The following is a 17,888-nucleotide window of genomic DNA, read 5'->3' on the forward strand; positions in this document are numbered from 1 at the left end:
TTTTGACTACCCTTTCTAAAGTAGCCACTTGATCATGCTCAGTTTTTTGTTTTTTTTTTAAATCCTATTTTAATTCTCAGCTTGTCGATTGTCACTGTCTGCTGCTATTCTTATTTACTGTCCAAATCAAACATAAGCTCCGTGGGAATGGGCCCTGATCTGACTGTTTGCCAGTGATTTCCCACATTAGAACTTGTTCTTAATGCCTGACACATAATATGTGTTCACTGAATAAATAAATGAAAATATAGCATATTTGAAACCAGGCAAAGTATCTGAGAAATTTCCTTTTTTTTTCTTGCTTGAAGAATTTAAATGATCCATAAAATAATTAGCATTTCTTAACCAAATTTCTAGAAATGTTTTTAATTAAAAATAAAAATGTTAATTTCACTTTTAAAATTTTGTTCTTTTGAGTTATTTATACATGTATATATTTAGATTTTTGTTTTTAAATATGTATTTTTCTTTTCTTTTGGAATTATCTCACAGCAAAGGACTAGAAGGAACCAGTTACCACGAATCATTGTACAATGCATTGCAGTCTCTGAGAGACAGAGAATTCTCCACATTTTATGAAAGTCTCAGATATGCCAGGTATTATAAGAAGTCAAAGTTATTTTACTGTTTTATGTCATGGCTTGTTTTTTCAAAACTTAAGGAATAATTTCAATGTGAGGATTTGCAGTGTTGTAGGGATAAAGACATGGTGGCTAGGTTAAGTGTTTCTTTGCCCTTCCTTGTTCTTCCCTCAAAAAAATGTTTTCTTTGGGACCTCAATGTCAGTTTTTTTACCCAAAGCTCTCAAGAAAGTCTGTAATTCCTACTCCTTTGTTTTCTTCCTATACAAGTGTCCTGAGAATTTTAATCTTGTCTCCTTAAGTATTACATGACATTTATTTACTCTCTTAGCATTAGAGTTCTAATTTATGTGGTCAGTGCTTACAGGGTTGTTTTGAGGGACAAATGAGATGATGCCTAAATAAGTAATTAATGTAAAAGTTACATTAAAATGTAACTTTTTTATTTAACAGTGATTAGCAACCTAGTGAATGCTATATTACAGCAGTAATATTTGCTCTTATTTAGGTGCATATTACGTGCTACCCCAGATTCTTTTCTCAGTTGTTCTCTAATCTTCAAAATATGTATGGGAAAAAAAAAGTATGGAAGTGAAGGGCTTAGTGAAATCCAGTGATATGTCCAAAGTTAAACAGCCAAAAGGGGCAGAACTAGGATTTAGATCTAGGGCTGTATGATCACAAGGCTAATATTTTCTCCACTGCTATTTCATATTCACTAATGTTTGTGAATATTAGTATTATTAGATTAATAGCAAGCCTGCGATGATATCTCTATAATCACAGATTTGTATTTCTGTCTTCCTAAAAATCTCTTAGTTTTTTGGGTTTTGTTTTGGTTTTTGGTTTTGGTACTGGGGATTGAACCCAGAGGTGCTTTACCTCTAAGCTACATCCAATCCTTTTTATTTTTATTTTGAGACGAAGGATCCTGCTTAGTTGCCTAGGCTGGCCTCAAACCTGCAATCCTACCTCAGCTTCCCATGTCACTAGGATTGTATGCATGCACCACCATGTCCAGCCTCTTCTTTGTTTTCAAAGTTTTATTTCTTTTCTCTTTTGCCATTAGAGTAAAAGAAGTGGAAGAGTTGTGTAAAGGCAGTCTTGAGTCTGTGTACTCACTGTACCCCACACTTAGTAGATTGCAGACCATTGGAGAGTTAGAAAACATTGGACAACTTTTCTCAAGGTATGTAATTAATGTGATTCTGTAATCCCAGAAAGCAACTTTTCTGTTACTAATAGTGTCTTGTATATGACTTCTCATTTAAAAAAATACTTTCAGCTGTAGATGGACACAATGTTTTATTTATATTTTTATGTGGTGCTGAGAATCAAATCCAGTGCCTCACACATGCTAGGCAAGTGCTCTACCACTAAGCCACAGTCCCAACCCATGACTTATCATTTTTTAAAATAAACTAATACATTATATTTTCCCCATTGTACTTTCTAATGTGGTAAATATCAATAGATATGTCAAAATTAGAAGTTCTTTGTGGTCTTCAATAGTTTCTAGGAATATGAAGTAGTTCCTGAGTATAAAATGATTGAGATCTTTCTAGGGAAGATTTGCTTCCTGCGAATTTGTATCACTGCTTCCTTCTCTACCAAGCCACTGCAAGAGCTTTCATTTCCTAGTCATTATCTGATTATCTTAATCTCCCTGCTTTGTCTTTTTTCTCAGTATAGTAGTCAAGTTAGATCCTGTTTACTTTAAGCATCTGAGAAGCAAACATGCTGTTCACATAAGTGAGTTGTACAGTATGCATTTTCTATTCTTTTAGTAAATAATGTTAGCAGATGAAATTTTTGCCAGTGCCAGCTTTGCCTTCACTGAATTGTGATATGACAGCTGCAGTTATGCACAGTCATCCTCTGAAGTTAAATAATGAGTTTACTTCATTTCCTTACAGATATGTCCTCCTTTACCACAAAGAACATGGAAGCAAGACTAGAGGTGTAGGAATTCTGATAGGTCTGATGAATATTTTCCCATTTTAGAAGAGTTTTTATTTACAAGGACTACTATTTATTATTTCAAAGAGTGTTTTAAGAAAATTTTTTAAAATATTTATTATCTATGGCCTCTCTGCCAATCTCTTAGGGGGTCTGACCACATACCATTTTGTAGTTTTTTTTAAATTTTGTTCTTATTTAGAATTTTTTACAAGTTCTAAGCTTGTGACTATAAAAATTCCTTTTATTGTCTATTCCTTTTTTTGGTGGTTTTATTTTATTTATTTTTTTGGAGGGGTACAACTTTTCATTTCTAAGGTTGTACACAATATAGATTCACACCATTCATGTGATCATATATATATATAGGGTAATACTGTCTGTTTCATTCTGTTTTTCCATCCCCACCCCCTCCCACCCCTTTTTCCTCTACACCATCCAAAGTTCCTTCATTCTTCTCTTCCCCCCACCACCCCCCTCATTATATATTGTCACGCACTTCTCAGAGAAAACATTCTGCCTTTGGTTTCTTGGGCTTGGCCTGTTTCACTTAGCATGATATTTTCCAACTTCATCCATTTACCAGCAAATGCCATAATTTTATTCTTCTTTATGGCTGAGTTATATTCCATTGTGTATATATACCACAGTTTCTTCATTTGTCAATTGAAGGGCATCTAGTTTGGTTCCACAATCTACCTATTGCAAATTGAGCTGCTGTGAACATGGATGTGACTGCAGTATGCTGGTTTTAAGTCCTTTGGGTATAAACCAAGGAGTGGGATAGCTGCAAATGGTGGGTCCCTTCCAAACTTTCTGAGTAATCTCCATACTGCTTTCCAGAGTGGCTGTAACAATTTCCAACTCCACGAACAAAGTACAAGTGTGCCTTTTTCCCCACATCCACGCCAACACTTATTACTGCTTGTGTTTTTGATAATAGTCATTCTCAATGGAGTTAGATGAAATCTTAGGGTGCTTTTAATTTGCATTTCTCTAATTACTAGAGAGGATGAGCACTTTTTCATATATTTGTTGATCATCTGTACATCATCATCTGTGAAGTGTCTGCCCATTTCCTTACCATTTATTGATTGGGTTCTTTGTATTTTGGGTGTAAAGTTTTTTAAGTTCTTTACAAACTTTAGAGATGAGTGCTCTGTCTGAAGTGTGTGTGGAAAAGATTTTCTCCCACTCTGTAGGCTCTCTTTTCACATTATTGATTGTTTCCTGCGCTAAGAAAAAACTTTTTAGTTTGAATGTATCCCATTTATTGATTCTTGGTTTTATTTCTTGAGCTATGGGGGTCTTGTTAAGGAAGTCTGGTCCTAAGCCAACGTGGTAGAGATTCGGGCCTACTTTTTCTTGTATTTGGTGAAGGGTCTCAGGTCTAATTCCTAAATTCTTGATCCATTTTGAGTTGAGTTTTGTACAGGGTGAGAAATATGGGTTTAATTTCATTTTACCGCATATGGATTTCCAGTTTTCCCAGCACCATTTGTTGAAGAGACTTATCTTTTCTCCATTGATCTACCTGTCTGTTTTGGTGCCAGTACCATGCCATTTTTGTTACTATTGCTCTATAGTAGAGTTTAAGGTCTGGTATAGTGATACCTACTGCATTACTCTTCCTGCCCAGGATTGCTTTGACTATTCTGGGTCTTTTGTTCTTCCAGATGAATTTCATGATTGCTTTTTTGTTTCTATGAGAAATGTCATAGGGATTTTAATTGGAATTGTGTTAAATCTGTATAGCGCCTTTGGAAGTATGGCCATTTTGATAATATTAATTCTGCTTATGCAAGAACATGGGAGATCTTTCCATCTTCTAAGGTCTCCCTCAATTTCTTTCTTCAATGTTTTGAGTTTTCATTGTAGAGGTCTTTTACCTCTTTGTTAGATTGATTCCCAAATATTTTATTTTTTTTGTGGCTATTGCGAATGGAGTTGTTTTCCTCATTTCCCATTCAGATGTTTCATCGCTTATGTATAAAAATGCTTTAGATTTATATGTGTTGATTTTATATCCTGCTATTTTGCTGAATTCATTGATGAGGTCTAGAAGTTTTCTGGAGGAGTTTTTTGGATCCTCTAAATAGAGAATCATGTCATCAGCAAATAATGACAGCTTGAGTTCCTCTTTTCCTATTCTTATCCCTTTAATTTCTTTAGTCTGTCTAATTGCTCTGGCTGGTATTTCAAGGATGATGTTGAATAGAAGAGGTGAAAGAGGGCATCCCTGTCTTGTTCCCATTTTTCAAGGGAATGCTTTCAGTTTTTCTCCATTAAGAATGATGTTGGCCGTGGGCTTAGCATAAATACCCTTTACAGTGTTCAGGTATGTTCCTACTCTCCCTATTTTTTCTAGTATTTTGAGCATGAAGGGGTGTTGTATTTTGTCGAATGCTTTTTCTGTGTCAATTGAAATAGCCATATGATTCTTATCCTTAAGTCTATTGACATGGGTTACGTTAATTGATTTACAGATGTTAAACCTTCCTTACATTCCAGGAATGAACCCCACTTGATCGTGGTGCACAATTTTCTTAATATGTTTTTGGATACGGTTTGCCAGTATTTTGTTAAGGATCTTTGCATCTATATTCATCAAGGATATTGGTCTAAAATTTTCTTTCCTTGATGTGTCTTTTCCTGGTTTGGGTATGAGGGTGATATTAGCTTCATAGAATGAGTTTGGTAGGGTACCCTCCTTTTCTATTTCCTGGAATACTTTGAGAAGTATTGGGATGAGTTCTTCTTTGAAGGTCTTGTAGAACTCGGCTGAGAATCTGTCTGGTCCTGGACTTTTCTTGTATGGTAGGTTTTTAATAGCTTCTATTTAAATGCCCTCTGTTTCATTGCTTGATATTGATCTGTTTAAATTGCATATGTCCTCCTGCTTCAGTTTAGGAGGTTCATATGTCTCTAGAAATTTGTCGATGTCTTTGGTATTTTCAATTTTGTTAGAATATAGATTTTCAAAGTAGCTTCTCATCATGTTATGTATTTCAGTGGTATCTGTCGTGATATTTGCTTTTTCATCACAAATTTTAGTAATTGAGTTTTCTCTCTCCTTCTCTTTGTGTGGTTAAGGGTTTGTCTATTTTGTTTATTTTTTCAGAGAACCAACTTTTTGTTCTGTCAATTTTTGAATTGTTTCTTTTGTTTCATTGATTTCAGCTCTGATTTTAATTATTTCCTGTAGTTTACTACTTTTGGTATTCTGTTTTTTTCCTAGGACTTTGGGCTGTAATGTTAGGTCATTCATTTGTTGACTTTTTATTCTTTTCTTGAATGCACTCCATGCAATGAATTTTCCTCTTAGTACTGCTTTCATAGTGTTGTATCGTCATTCTCATTTACCTCTAACAATTTTTTTATCTCCTCCCTGGTGCTTTCTGTTATCCATGCTTCATTCAATAGCATATTATTTAGTCTCCAGGTGTTGGAGTAATTTCTATTTTTATTTTGTCATTGATTTCTAATTTCATTCCATTATGATCAGATAGAACACAAGGCAGTATTTCTGTTTTTTTGCATTTACTAAGGGCTGCTTTGTGGCATAACTATGGTCTGTTTTTGAGAAGGTTCCATGTGCTGCTGAGAAGAAAGTGAATTCTCTCATTGATGGAATATTCTGTATATGTCTGTTAAATCTAAGTTATTGATTGTGTTACTGAGTTCTGTGGTTTCTTTTTCTTTTTTTTTTTTTTTTTTTTAGTTTTTGTTTGGAAGATCTATCCAGTGGTGACAGCAGTGTGTTAAAGTCACCTAGAATTATTATGTAGTGGTCTATTTGATTTCTGGAATTGAGAAGGATTTGTTTGATGTACATGAATGCACCGTTGTTTGGGGCATAAATATTTACAATTGTTAGGCCTTCCTGATGTATGGTTTCCTTAAGCAGTGTGAAATGCCCTCATTTATCCCTTCTGACTAACTTTGGCCTGAAGTCCACCTTATCTGAAATAAGGATGGAAACCACTGCTTTTTTACTGAGTCCATGTGTGTGGTAGGTTTTTTCCCATTCTTTCACCTTTACTCTGTGGATGTATTTTTCTATGAGATGAGTCTCTTGAAGGCAGGGTCTTTCTTTTTAATCCAATCTGCCAGTCTGTGTCTTTTGATTGATAAGTTTAGGCCATTAACATTCAGGATTATTATTGAGACATGATTTGTATTCCCAGTCATTTGAGCTGATTTTTGTTTTTAACTTGATTTGGTTTCTCCTTTGAATAGTTTTTCCTTTAAGGTAGCTCCTCCCATTACTGACCTACATTGTTGTTTTTCATTTCTTCCTCATGTAATATTTTGTTGAGAATATTCTGTAGTGCAGGCTTTCTGTTTGTAAATTCTTTTAACTTTTGTTTATCATGGAAGGATTTTATTTCCTCTTCAAATCTGAAGGTTAGTTTTGCTGGGTATAGGATTCTTGGTTGGCAATTATGTTCTTTCAGAGCTTGAAATATGTTGTTCCAGTCCCTTCTAGCTTTTTAGAGTCTGGGCTGAGAAATCTGCTTCCTGCAGTTGCTCTTTCAACTCCTTATTGGTATGAGCATTCATTGCCTGCATTTGCTCTCTTATCTCATCCTTTTGCTTCATGAATCATTTTTATCATGTATAATCTGAAGTCCTTTTCTGACATTTCTTCTATCATACTGTCACTGGATTCTATTAATATAGAATCTAAATTTGTTTGGATCATTTTCTTCCCTTGTTTTTTCATGTTGTTCATGTATCTTCCCCTCTAGCAGTGCAGATCTGGGATATTGCAGTTTCCCCCCTGTAGGCATATAGTGACCCTAAAGTTTTCCAAAACCTTTTCTTTAAGGTGGAGATCAATATTAGCAGTGCCCATTTCAGGCAGTGTGCAACATAAAACCAAAGAGCCCCTATGAGGACGTTAACAATATTGTCATAATAAACAGAATGAGTTCAATTATTATCTTCAGTATAACAAATAGATTTGCAATAAGGTCTGCAGATTCTGATGGAGGACAAAGAGGATGCGAAGAGGTGTAGGACGTAGCTGTCAGTGGGATAAGAAAAGAATATATAGAAGTTCTAGATCATAGAAAGTGTGAGAGTGTAATCAAGAGAAGTCTGTTGTTAGCATGGGAAAAGGGAGAAAGACACTCAGGGAACAGATAAACAAAAGGAAAAGAGAATGAGAAAAGTAAAGAAATAAAAACTTAAAATTTTTCAATAAGGAGAATAAAGAATTCTACACTATAACAGTCATATAGTATTCAAACCTCCCAGTCTTCAGTAGCCTAATGTATCAGAGGTACCTGACAATGAGCTTCCAGTCTCCAGCAGGCATCTCAGGATGGGATTTACCCCACCTAAAGATGGGAGATAAGGCTTCCAGGATTATCCAAGATGGCTGCTGTGGCTTCCAAATGTGTTGGCAAATAGGGAGCTGCACCTCCGGGTGTGGGTGTGGTTGGCTGGAGGTCCTGGAGGCAGGGCGCAGTCAGTCCATCTGGTGGTCCTGGTGGCAGGGAGCAGTCAGTCTATTTGAGGGCCCCGGAGGTAGGGTGTGATCAGTTGGGCTAAGGGATCCTGGAGACGGGGCTCAGTCAGTCCAGCCAGGGGTCCTACAAGTCCTGAATGTTGTCTCAAAATGGCGGCAGCCACGTGTAACCAAACCTGTAGGTACTGTGACAGTGAACTTTCAAGCAACAGCAGGCTGCTGGTGCTCCACTGGCGGTCTGTGGTCAGTGTGCTGACTGCTGTCAGAGGATCAGGAGGTGAACCTCAGCAGTGGTGGGTAGGTGAAAGGCAGGTGATGGACAGGCAAGTGGCAGGCAAATGGCAGATGGTAGGTGCCAGACAGTGAGCAATCTGTACTCAAAAAATAGTTGATATGCTGGCAGACTGCAGGTGATCACAGTAGACAAATGGGGTAAACAGCAGGGGATTGATAAGCTCCAAAAACTGCCTCACCAAGAAACCGATAACCTCTGCTTGAAACCTGAGTTATGGAGCGATGTGTATTACATTTTAGAACCCCATGATTTTTTTTTTTTTTTTTTTTTTTTCATTTCTTTTGCTTACATAAAACTGTGTTTTGGCTTTCAGATCACTCACAGATAAACAAATCTCTGAATTATACATTAAATGGCGCAAACATTCCCAGTTAATTAAGGACAGTGATTTTAGTTTTCAGGAGCCTATCATGGCTCTACGTACTGTCATTTTGGAGATACTGATGGAAAAGGAAGTGGAGAACTCTCAAAGAGAATGTTTTAAGGACATTCTCACCAAACACCTTATAGAATTCTCTATTCTGGCCCGAACTTTCAAGAACACTCAGGTAAATAGGATTTAAAATCATCTTACTTATTGGCCTTTCCTTTTATTGTATAACAGAAAGCATGAGTGAATAAGAAATGTCGTTGAGAAATAGAGATCGCTGTTGCACAGTGCATAGTATAATTGTTAAGATGTCCTGTGTTTTGCAAACCTGTGTTTAAACCTTAGGCAAGGTACTTATCTTCTTTCAACCTCAAATTCTTGGTTATGTAAAGAGATGATCCCTAACTTACTATGTTGATAACAGTTCAGTGGTTTGATACACATGGCACATGTATAAGTATGAAGAGAGACAGATGAAGAATAGAGGTTTGAAGGCAAGCACAGAGGTACTTTAAGACAGCCCCTGACAAATAATCATGTTCTCAGTGAATGTTAGTTACTGCTTTTATTATTATTAGTGGTAATAGTAGTAATAATAAAAGTATTTATTCCTATTTGCCATTTTCATTTCAGCTACCTGAAAGGGCAATATTTCAAATTAAACAATATAATTCAGCTATCTGTGAATTCTCTGAGTGGCAGCTGGAAGAAGCACAAGTATTCTGGGCAAAAAAAGAGCAGAGTCTTGCCCTGAATATTCTCAAGCAAATGATTAAGAAGTTGGATGCCAACTGCGCAGAGGTTGTTTGTTTGGTTTTAATCAACTGAAATAATGTTATGCCATTATTTAAAAAAAAAAAAAAGCACTGCTATTTTTTAAAATATTTTATTAGCAATTTTATTAATCCTTTGAAGTTACTCATCCATGAATAAAATGTTGTGAAAGAGTTTTGAAAAGAAGTTTAGAAACTGTTTTTCCTATTTATAACAAGTCAGTAAGTTTTACTTGTGATGGATTTATTTAATTTATCCCAGTGTTAAGTCTTACTTTCTAAAGAATTCAAGAATGGTAAGTGGGTTGGGCATGGTGATGTACACCCATAATCCCAGCAGCTTGGGAGGCTGTGGCAGGAGGCTGAGGCAGGAGGATCACAAGTTCAAAGCCCACCTTAGCAATTTAGGAAGGGCCTGAGCAACTCAGTGAGACCCTGTCTCTAAATAAAATGCAAAAAAGGGCTGGAGATGTGTCTCAGTGGTTAAGTGCCCCTGGGTTCAATGCCTGGTACCAAAAAAAAGGTATAGAGGAGGCAATAAATGTGAAATACTGTAAATTTGAAATAACAAGCGCAGAAATGGAAATTCTTGAGAAAACAAAAATATTTTAAAAATAAAGCAAGATGACTGGGATTGTGGCTCAGTGGTAGAGCCATTGCCTGGCACATGTGAGGGGCACTGGGGTCAATCCTCAGCACTACATAAAAATAATAATAATGGTATTGTGTTCAATGCAACTAAAAAAATAATTTATAAAAAAAAAGCAAGTTGGAACAATTAATTTGCCAATCCAGATGATTGGAAATTTTCACATCTAATATTTTATTTTACATCACCTCTTGGTTATTACAAATGTGTTTTTACTACTTTAGCAGTATTTCTGGCCTAGAATGGACAAAGGAGGTAAGGAGGTGTATTTATAGGAATTATGAATTGGTCAAAGATTTGACTATGGTATTCCTCAGACCTGTTTAGTGATTCTCAACTTACTGGACTTTTTAATGTTGGATGTTTGTATGATATATCCTCCATTAGTAGGGAATTTATCATTATACCAAAGCACTGGATGCCAGTATGATATATTAAATATTGCTTAACACCATGGGCCCTGAAGTGCAGGCTTTCTGGAGTTAGCTACTTTCTTTGTACCTCAGTTTTTTTTTTACCTATAAATTGGGGATAATAATAATATTCAGTTCATAGGATTCCTGTGAGGATTAAATGGATTAATATACATAAACCTGTTACAAATTGTCTGACATATATAAGTACTCATAAATTCGAGTTTCTCCAATAATAGTAATAACAACTTTAAAAAGTACAGGTCGATTATTTTATAAATTTACATACTTGGAATTATTAAAATAGTTGTGTGCTGAAAACAGATGAGGAGAAATTTCTTCCTTTTTTTTTTTAATTGAACTCAAGGCACTCCACCACTGAGCCACATCCCTAGCCCTATTTTGTATTTTATTTAGAGACAGGATCTCATTGAGTTGTTTAGTGCCTTGCTTTTGCCGAGGCTGGCTTTGAACTCATGATCCTCCTGCCTCAGCCTCCCAAGCCGCTGGGATTACAGGCATGTGCCACTGTGCCCAGCTAGGAAAGATATTTTTAATGTGCTTTTTCTTCCTACATAGAGAACATTTTTATATAGTTGCAATAATGAATTGCATTTTACTCTTTTGTTTTTCTTCACAGAATGACCCCAACCTAAAACTTATATACACAGAATGTCTGAGGGTTTGTGGCAACTGGTTAGCAGAAACTTGCCTAGAGAATCCTGCAGTCATCATGCAGACCTACCTAGAAAAGGTAAGCTTTTGGAGCAACTCTTAAGATTGTTGTTTAGTATGAATAACTTGATCTTTTCCTCAAGAACAATTGTATTTCAAAAGCAAAAGTATGGATTTATTCTTTCACATATTATTACTGTTGGAGCTCTCTATAATGTTTGTGACCAAATGAAACAGAAAAGAAGGAGTATATTTTTAAGTAGCCCCAAGGGTCTCTTATTCCCCATTCCCACCCCAGCTACTCTTTGAATAAGTTGTTGCTGATAATTTCTCCATTTATCATCAACAAAAATAACTGATTAAGGAATGTGCGTATCGTCCCATCAACCACAAGTAAGGGTTAGAACTTCAGTACTCCACCCTGTTTTGGCCTTCAGTTTTTATTTAGTTTAACTAGTAACCTCACAAAAAAAAAAAAAGTGTTAACATGAAAAGCATGATGTAATTATCTTTAAATTTTAAAGAAATTTTTGTTTTTGCAGTTCTTTACAAATATCAGTTGTTGTGGTTATTTTTGTGGTATCAGAAGTTACTTTGAAAAGTCAAGAAAATACATCCTTCATTTAATTTAGCGCATATATATATATATATATATATATATGGTGTGGGATTACCTTGATCTGAGTGTTTAAATGTATATAGTGTTTATAAATATAATTTAAATGTATATAGTGTTTATAAGTTTAATTTAAAAACAATGTGTTTAAAGAAAACACCAATAAGCAGTATTTGATTCTTGATTCTTGAAGGCAGTAGAAGTTGCTGGAAGTTATGATGGAGAAAGCAATGAGCTCAGAAATGGAAAAATGAAGGCATTTCTCTCATTAGCACGGTTCTCCGACACTCAGTACCAGAGAATTGAAAACTACATGAAATCATCAGAATTTGAAAATAAGCAAGCTCTCTTGAAAAGGGCCAAAGAGGAAGTGGGCCTCCTAAGAGAACATAAAATTCAGACCAATAGGTAAATATGTGCCTACAGGTGATGATTTTGTGTTCACCAGCTGAGTAAATTGAACTTGTTTGTGTAAAAAAGTGTGATGTGAATTCTTTTTTTTTTTTTTTTTTTTTTTTTTTGAGCACTAAAGCCTGGTTTGAGTACTTATAGATTGTCATGGCCCTACGGTGATTAATCACAAATTAGTATGCAGTACACTGATACATGTTCTTTATGAAGAATTCATACCTTAGTTCTAAGGTCATTGTAGACTATATAGGTGTTACCTTTTTGGATTTTTTGTTGTTATGGTTGGAAAAAGATTGGTGTTGAAATTAAATACAAAAAAATCTGTTTTAATGTAATTAAATATATTTAAACCTACCTTAGGTCTGTATATTTTAGTATAAATAGAGGATCAAGCTAACTAACTGGCTTGAGTAGAGTCCACTTTGTCTTTGGTTACCTAGAAAGCTTGTGAATTATACCATATGACAAAAGTAATTTTTCCCCTTTATAAGCTTTAGAACTTTGCTTTTTCAAAATCATGCATATCATGTATGATGTTTGTAGCTCTGTAAAATGTTATGACTTTTGTGTTTTACTTTAATTATCCTATGCAAGATACACAGTAAAGGTTCAAAGAGAGCTGGAGCTGGATGAATGTGCCCTCCGTGCACTGAAAGAGGATCGTAAACGCTTCTTATGTAAAGCAGTTGAAAATTACATCAACTGTTTATTAAGTGGAGAAGAACATGATATGTGGGTATTCCGACTTTGTTCACTCTGGCTTGAAAATTCTGGAGTTTCTGAAGTCAATTGCATGATGAAGGTAAATCTTGTTCAACTCCACATTCAGTCTTGTAGTAAAAACTTAGACATGAGCCCCACGATATCCAATTTTGTATAGTCCTTTATCTCCCTAGTAGTTAAGTCTGGTCCTCTACACACAGGTACTTGATAAGCTCCAAATGACACAAGATTGTGTGGAAGTGAGAGAATTTATGTCAGTATTTTTCCATATCTGCAATTACATAGGAGAGTACCTAGGATGGAGAGCTAGATTGAGAAATTTGGAAAGCAGTTGAGAAATGATATGATTACAAGTAGACTTTTTCCCTTAGTTTTGACTTTTTGAAATTATTTTCAGTGAATTACTTTTCTAAGTGGAAAAACAATGTTTTTAAAGAACACACCAATAAGCAGTACTTGATAAGTTTTTATTTAAAAACCTTATATTTTAGTGATGATACCTAGTATTAAAAGTATGATACCAAAATATGTATGTCTGTTAACTTGAAGGTTAAAGGTAAAAATGATTCTCCTCGGCAAAAAAGCGGTAAGACTCGTTCATAATAGATAAAACCAGTCTCTGCTGTAGTGCACACTAAATTCTGTTACTTTTGGAATATAGGGAAAATAATTATTACATACCATTTTCTCAGGATTGTCCTCCTTGGAGTCACTGGAATATAAACAGTTCCAAGCACTCCTTTTCTGAGGACAATTTAAGTTAGGATCAAATGTTTTTACTTGCTTAATCCTTTATACCCACTAGGAAGACTTGCAGATAGCACAAGTGACAAAGAATAAATGTAGCTAAGTTTTATTAATAACCACTAGGTTGTTCTAGTAGAAGAACTTTATATTAGAATAATTTCTTTGCTTAGATATGAGAATATTTGAAATGTATTTTTCTTAATTTTTTAATGGCAGAGAGATGGAATGAAGATTTCATCATATAAATTTTTGCCTCTTATGTACCAGTTGGCTGCTAGAATGGGAACCAAAATGATGGGAGGCCTAGGATTTCATGAAGTCCTCAACAATGTAAGTAGACCTGAACATCAAAACATAATAATTGCATTTCTTTTATACTACTATATACCATGTTAAGTATATATTACTCTTCATCTCTAGGTTTTCTCTGACTTCACAGAGTTGTTACTCAGTCTCTCTCTTCATTTACCTCTCTGGTACTCTCACACTCAGACATACCCATACTCCACCCATTGTCATATATAGGTAGTAACATGCCTTTTGAAGTTTAAAAAAAAAATGTGGACTTTTTATTTTATTTTTTTTTAATTTGTGCAAAACTAATAGTTCTTAACTTTCTGACAGCTCATCTCTAGGATTTCAATGGATCACCCCCATCATACTTTGTTTATTATATTGGCCTTAGCAAATGCAAACAAAGACGAATTTTTGACCAAACCAGAGATATCAAGAAGGAGTCGAGTAACTAAAAATGTACCTAAACAAAGCTCTCAGCTTGATGAGGTATTTTCATTTGTGATATTCATTCTTTCCTAGATTATTCCTTTCTTGAGTCTTGGGGATTTTAAGAATTCATGTTGTTGATAATATTTGGTTTTTTAATCCTTGATTATTATGATAAAATTGGCTCAGAATTTCTGAATATTTTTTGAAGCATAGATAGCAATAGTGTTTTCTTATTTTTCTCACAGCAGTGAAAAATAGATTTCTGAAAGGCACCAAAGTCACTGACACTTGAGCTAATAATACTCTCCTTGTATTTGATTCACAAGGTGACGATTTTGTTTGTATCTGATGACTTACAATCTTTCCTTTATCAAGATCTGTGCATAAATTTTGTTTTTGTCATTGTTTTCTATAACTCACTGTTTTTTGTTAATAGGATCGAACAGAGGCTGCAAACAAAATAATATGTACTATCAGAAGTAAGAGACCTCAGATGGTCAAGAACATTGAGGCACTTTGTGATGCTTATATTATATTAGCAAACTTAGATGCCACTCAGTGGAAAACTCAGAGAAGTATGTTTGAAAGAATGAGTGTTGCTACTCCTACTTGACCTACAGTATTGTTCCTCAGTTTGCAGTTGTCACTAAAATCTCTCTATTTTTAAATACAGAAGGCATCAATATTCCAGCAGACCAGCCAATTACTAAACTTAAGAATTTAGAAGATGTTATTGTTCCTACTATGGAAATTAAGGTAATTTACCATTAACTCTTGATTTTTTTTAATTAAGCCAGTTCTACTTTATTAGATCAAACTTTATTCAAATAATCTTTTTATGTATTCAGAATTGGTTACATATTGGAAATTTTGTATGTTTCAAACTAGAGATTCCATTAGATTGCATTAGATTCCCTTTACCCAAGTCTTAAAATAATCAAAGGCTTCTACTTCCTTTGCCTTCCGTTCTATACCTCCCATCTTTTGAAGATCTGTAGGGTATTATCCTTAATGGCCAGAAGAAGGAAAATTCCATGTGTTTAAACCAAGACTAACTTTTGACTTAGCAAGAAAATTCTCAGTTTTTTTTTTTTTTTTTTTATTTTATTTTTTTAAGTTTTGGTATTTGGTGGAATGTATTGGCTATGATGTATTACATTATTATTTTTTTTTAGTTGGCAGTGGACATTTATTTTATTTATATATTTATATGTGGTGCTGAGAATCAAACTCAGTGCCTCACACATGCCAGGCAAGCGCTCTACCACTGAACCACAGCTCCAACCCATGTATTACATTATTAAGTAATGCAATATGTATTGGACTATATGATCATAATACATCTAGGTATGTCATAATTATGTTTTATTGCTAGAAGCACCATGTGGGCAGGGATATTGTCATAATAAAGATTATAGTTTAGAAAATGATCATGTTAAGTACATTGTAAATCTCTTCATTGAATTTGTACTTCAGTACTTTGTATAAATTGTCACTGAATTTGAACTATAGCTATATCATGTGGATTAACTGATATCTTTCCAGCTATATCAGCTAAGTTAGTTAGCTGAATATATCCTGAAAATGCCATAATCACTGACATAGAAAACTCCTTGCCACCCTTTTTAAAAGGTACATGTTGTTGTAAGGAATTTTGTTATTTCTCAGATGACTTGACATGTGAATAACAACACTTGAGTTCTGATTTTTTCAGTAATTTTTCAGTAACTCTGTTCTAACTTGGTATGCCTTGGTTTTATTAAAAACTTTAGAAAAGTGAATTTAATATTATCTATATATAATTTTCGAAAACTTTTCAATGTAATATATTTTATCTTTCATTCAACAGAAAGTAAATTTATAGTTCCAGTTCCCAACCAGTAGCACAGTTACTTTCATTCCTGTTTAATCTTAAAACTGCCATTTATAATTTGTTTAAATGCAAATACTATATTTGACCTATTTTCATAATTATACTTTTCATTAGGTGGACCCCACAGGAGAATATGGAAATCTAGTGACTGTACAGTCATTTAAAACAGAATTTCGTTTAGCAGGAGGTTTAAATTTACCAAAAATAATAGATTGTGTAGGCTCTGATGGCAAGGAAAGGAGACAGCTTGTCAAGGTAAGACTTCCCTTTTCTGTTGTAGTCCTTAAAGTATTAATGATATCAACATTAAAAACAAAAAACTCATTTGATATTTTTTGCTGCTTTATTTTTTTTTTAATAATTACAAGTGAGAAAAACTTGTGAAATAGAAATGCACTGTTTTTTAGAACCATGATGTGTTTTTCTATATTTTTTTTTGTAGTCTCTGAAAGACTATCATTATCATACAGTTGATTCAAGTAAAAGACTATTCTGTTAAAATGCACAGACATGATGAGGTGAACAATTAACTTGTTTGTTGTGAAAAAATCTTTTTGTGGTTGTGACTTATTTCCATGATTAGGACAAGTTAAAGACCTTTACCTCAGTATACTGGGCTTAGCACTGTGCCTGGTGCTATTGTTCCAGAAAGAGCCAGTATTCCTCTTTTTGTGTTTGCTCAGGGGCTCTTTGGGTCCTGCTGGAGAACAGTGGAGAGATATAGTACTACTCCGATTAGGTATTTTGCAGTGTGCCGGAAGGTGGGGAATTTCAATTAGTTTGATTCCAAAAATAGATAGGGGAATCTTCTTTTTTCTGTCAGTCTGCTTCCCCAGTGTTAGCTTATTCTAAATGAAAGATTAACAGTAGGTCTTAATTATTTAAGAGACTATTCAGAAGAGCACTGATGCTCAGATTGACTTCTGAGTACATTTTTATGTCCTCAGATAAGTCGTGTAGGTTTTTCTAATAAAATGAACTGTGCTTAGTTATTTATGTTTGACTATTCTGAAGGGCCGTGATGACCTGAGACAAGATGCTGTCATGCAGCAGGTTTTCCAGATGTGTAATACATTACTGCAGAGAAACACTGAAACTAGGAAGAGGAAATTGACTATCTGCACGTATAAGGTATCTAGTTTGTTTTCTGTTCCTTCACCAAGAAAATATGCCATTCTTTGGACAAAGAATAGCAAATGTTTTTAGTGAAGGACCAAAGAGTAAATATTTTAGGGTTTGTGAACCACGTAGGTCTCTGTCACATGTAGGTCTCTGTCACATAATCTTCTTTAATTTTCTTTCTAACTCTTTACACCTGGAAAGCCATTCTTAGCTCACAGGCTGTACTAAAACAGACTGATTTGGTCCAGTGGCCAACCTCTGATTTAGACAATATCATTCTTCTTTTTAAAAAGTTTTCATTGATGTTGATTGCAGTTAAGTGTTTCTTATAGTCAACTGAACTATTTCCCCCAATCTTTTCTTTGTACTCAACATTCATATAGAGAACTTTCTCTTTTTTTAATAGCTTAATTGTGTGTACATGGTTTATTTTACAAGCCCTTATTGATGGGCATTTGGTTGTTTCCCATCTTGTGCTG

The 17,888-nt window shown here is 34.6% G+C and overlaps 1 protein-coding gene across 1 annotated transcript in view; it reads left to right on the forward strand.

Moving 5' to 3' along the window:
- ATM (ATM serine/threonine kinase) overlaps positions 1-17,888 on the forward strand; it is a 143,107-nt gene that overhangs the window by 94,744 nt on the left and 30,475 nt on the right. Inside the window, 13 exon segments of the mRNA XM_079101572.1 lie at positions 493-597; positions 1,651-1,770; positions 8,625-8,859; positions 9,315-9,482; positions 11,157-11,270; positions 12,001-12,215; positions 12,813-13,020; positions 13,905-14,018; positions 14,313-14,471; positions 14,851-14,989; positions 15,088-15,170; positions 16,402-16,542; positions 17,302-17,418. Coding sequence (XP_078957698.1) covers positions 493-597; positions 1,651-1,770; positions 8,625-8,859; positions 9,315-9,482; positions 11,157-11,270; positions 12,001-12,215; positions 12,813-13,020; positions 13,905-14,018; positions 14,313-14,471; positions 14,851-14,989; positions 15,088-15,170; positions 16,402-16,542; positions 17,302-17,418 — 1,918 coding nt within the window.

Source organism: Sciurus vulgaris, assembly GCF_902686455.1.
Source record: "Sciurus vulgaris genome assembly, chromosome: 11".
Classification (NCBI taxonomy): domain Eukaryota; kingdom Metazoa; phylum Chordata; class Mammalia; order Rodentia; family Sciuridae; genus Sciurus; species Sciurus vulgaris.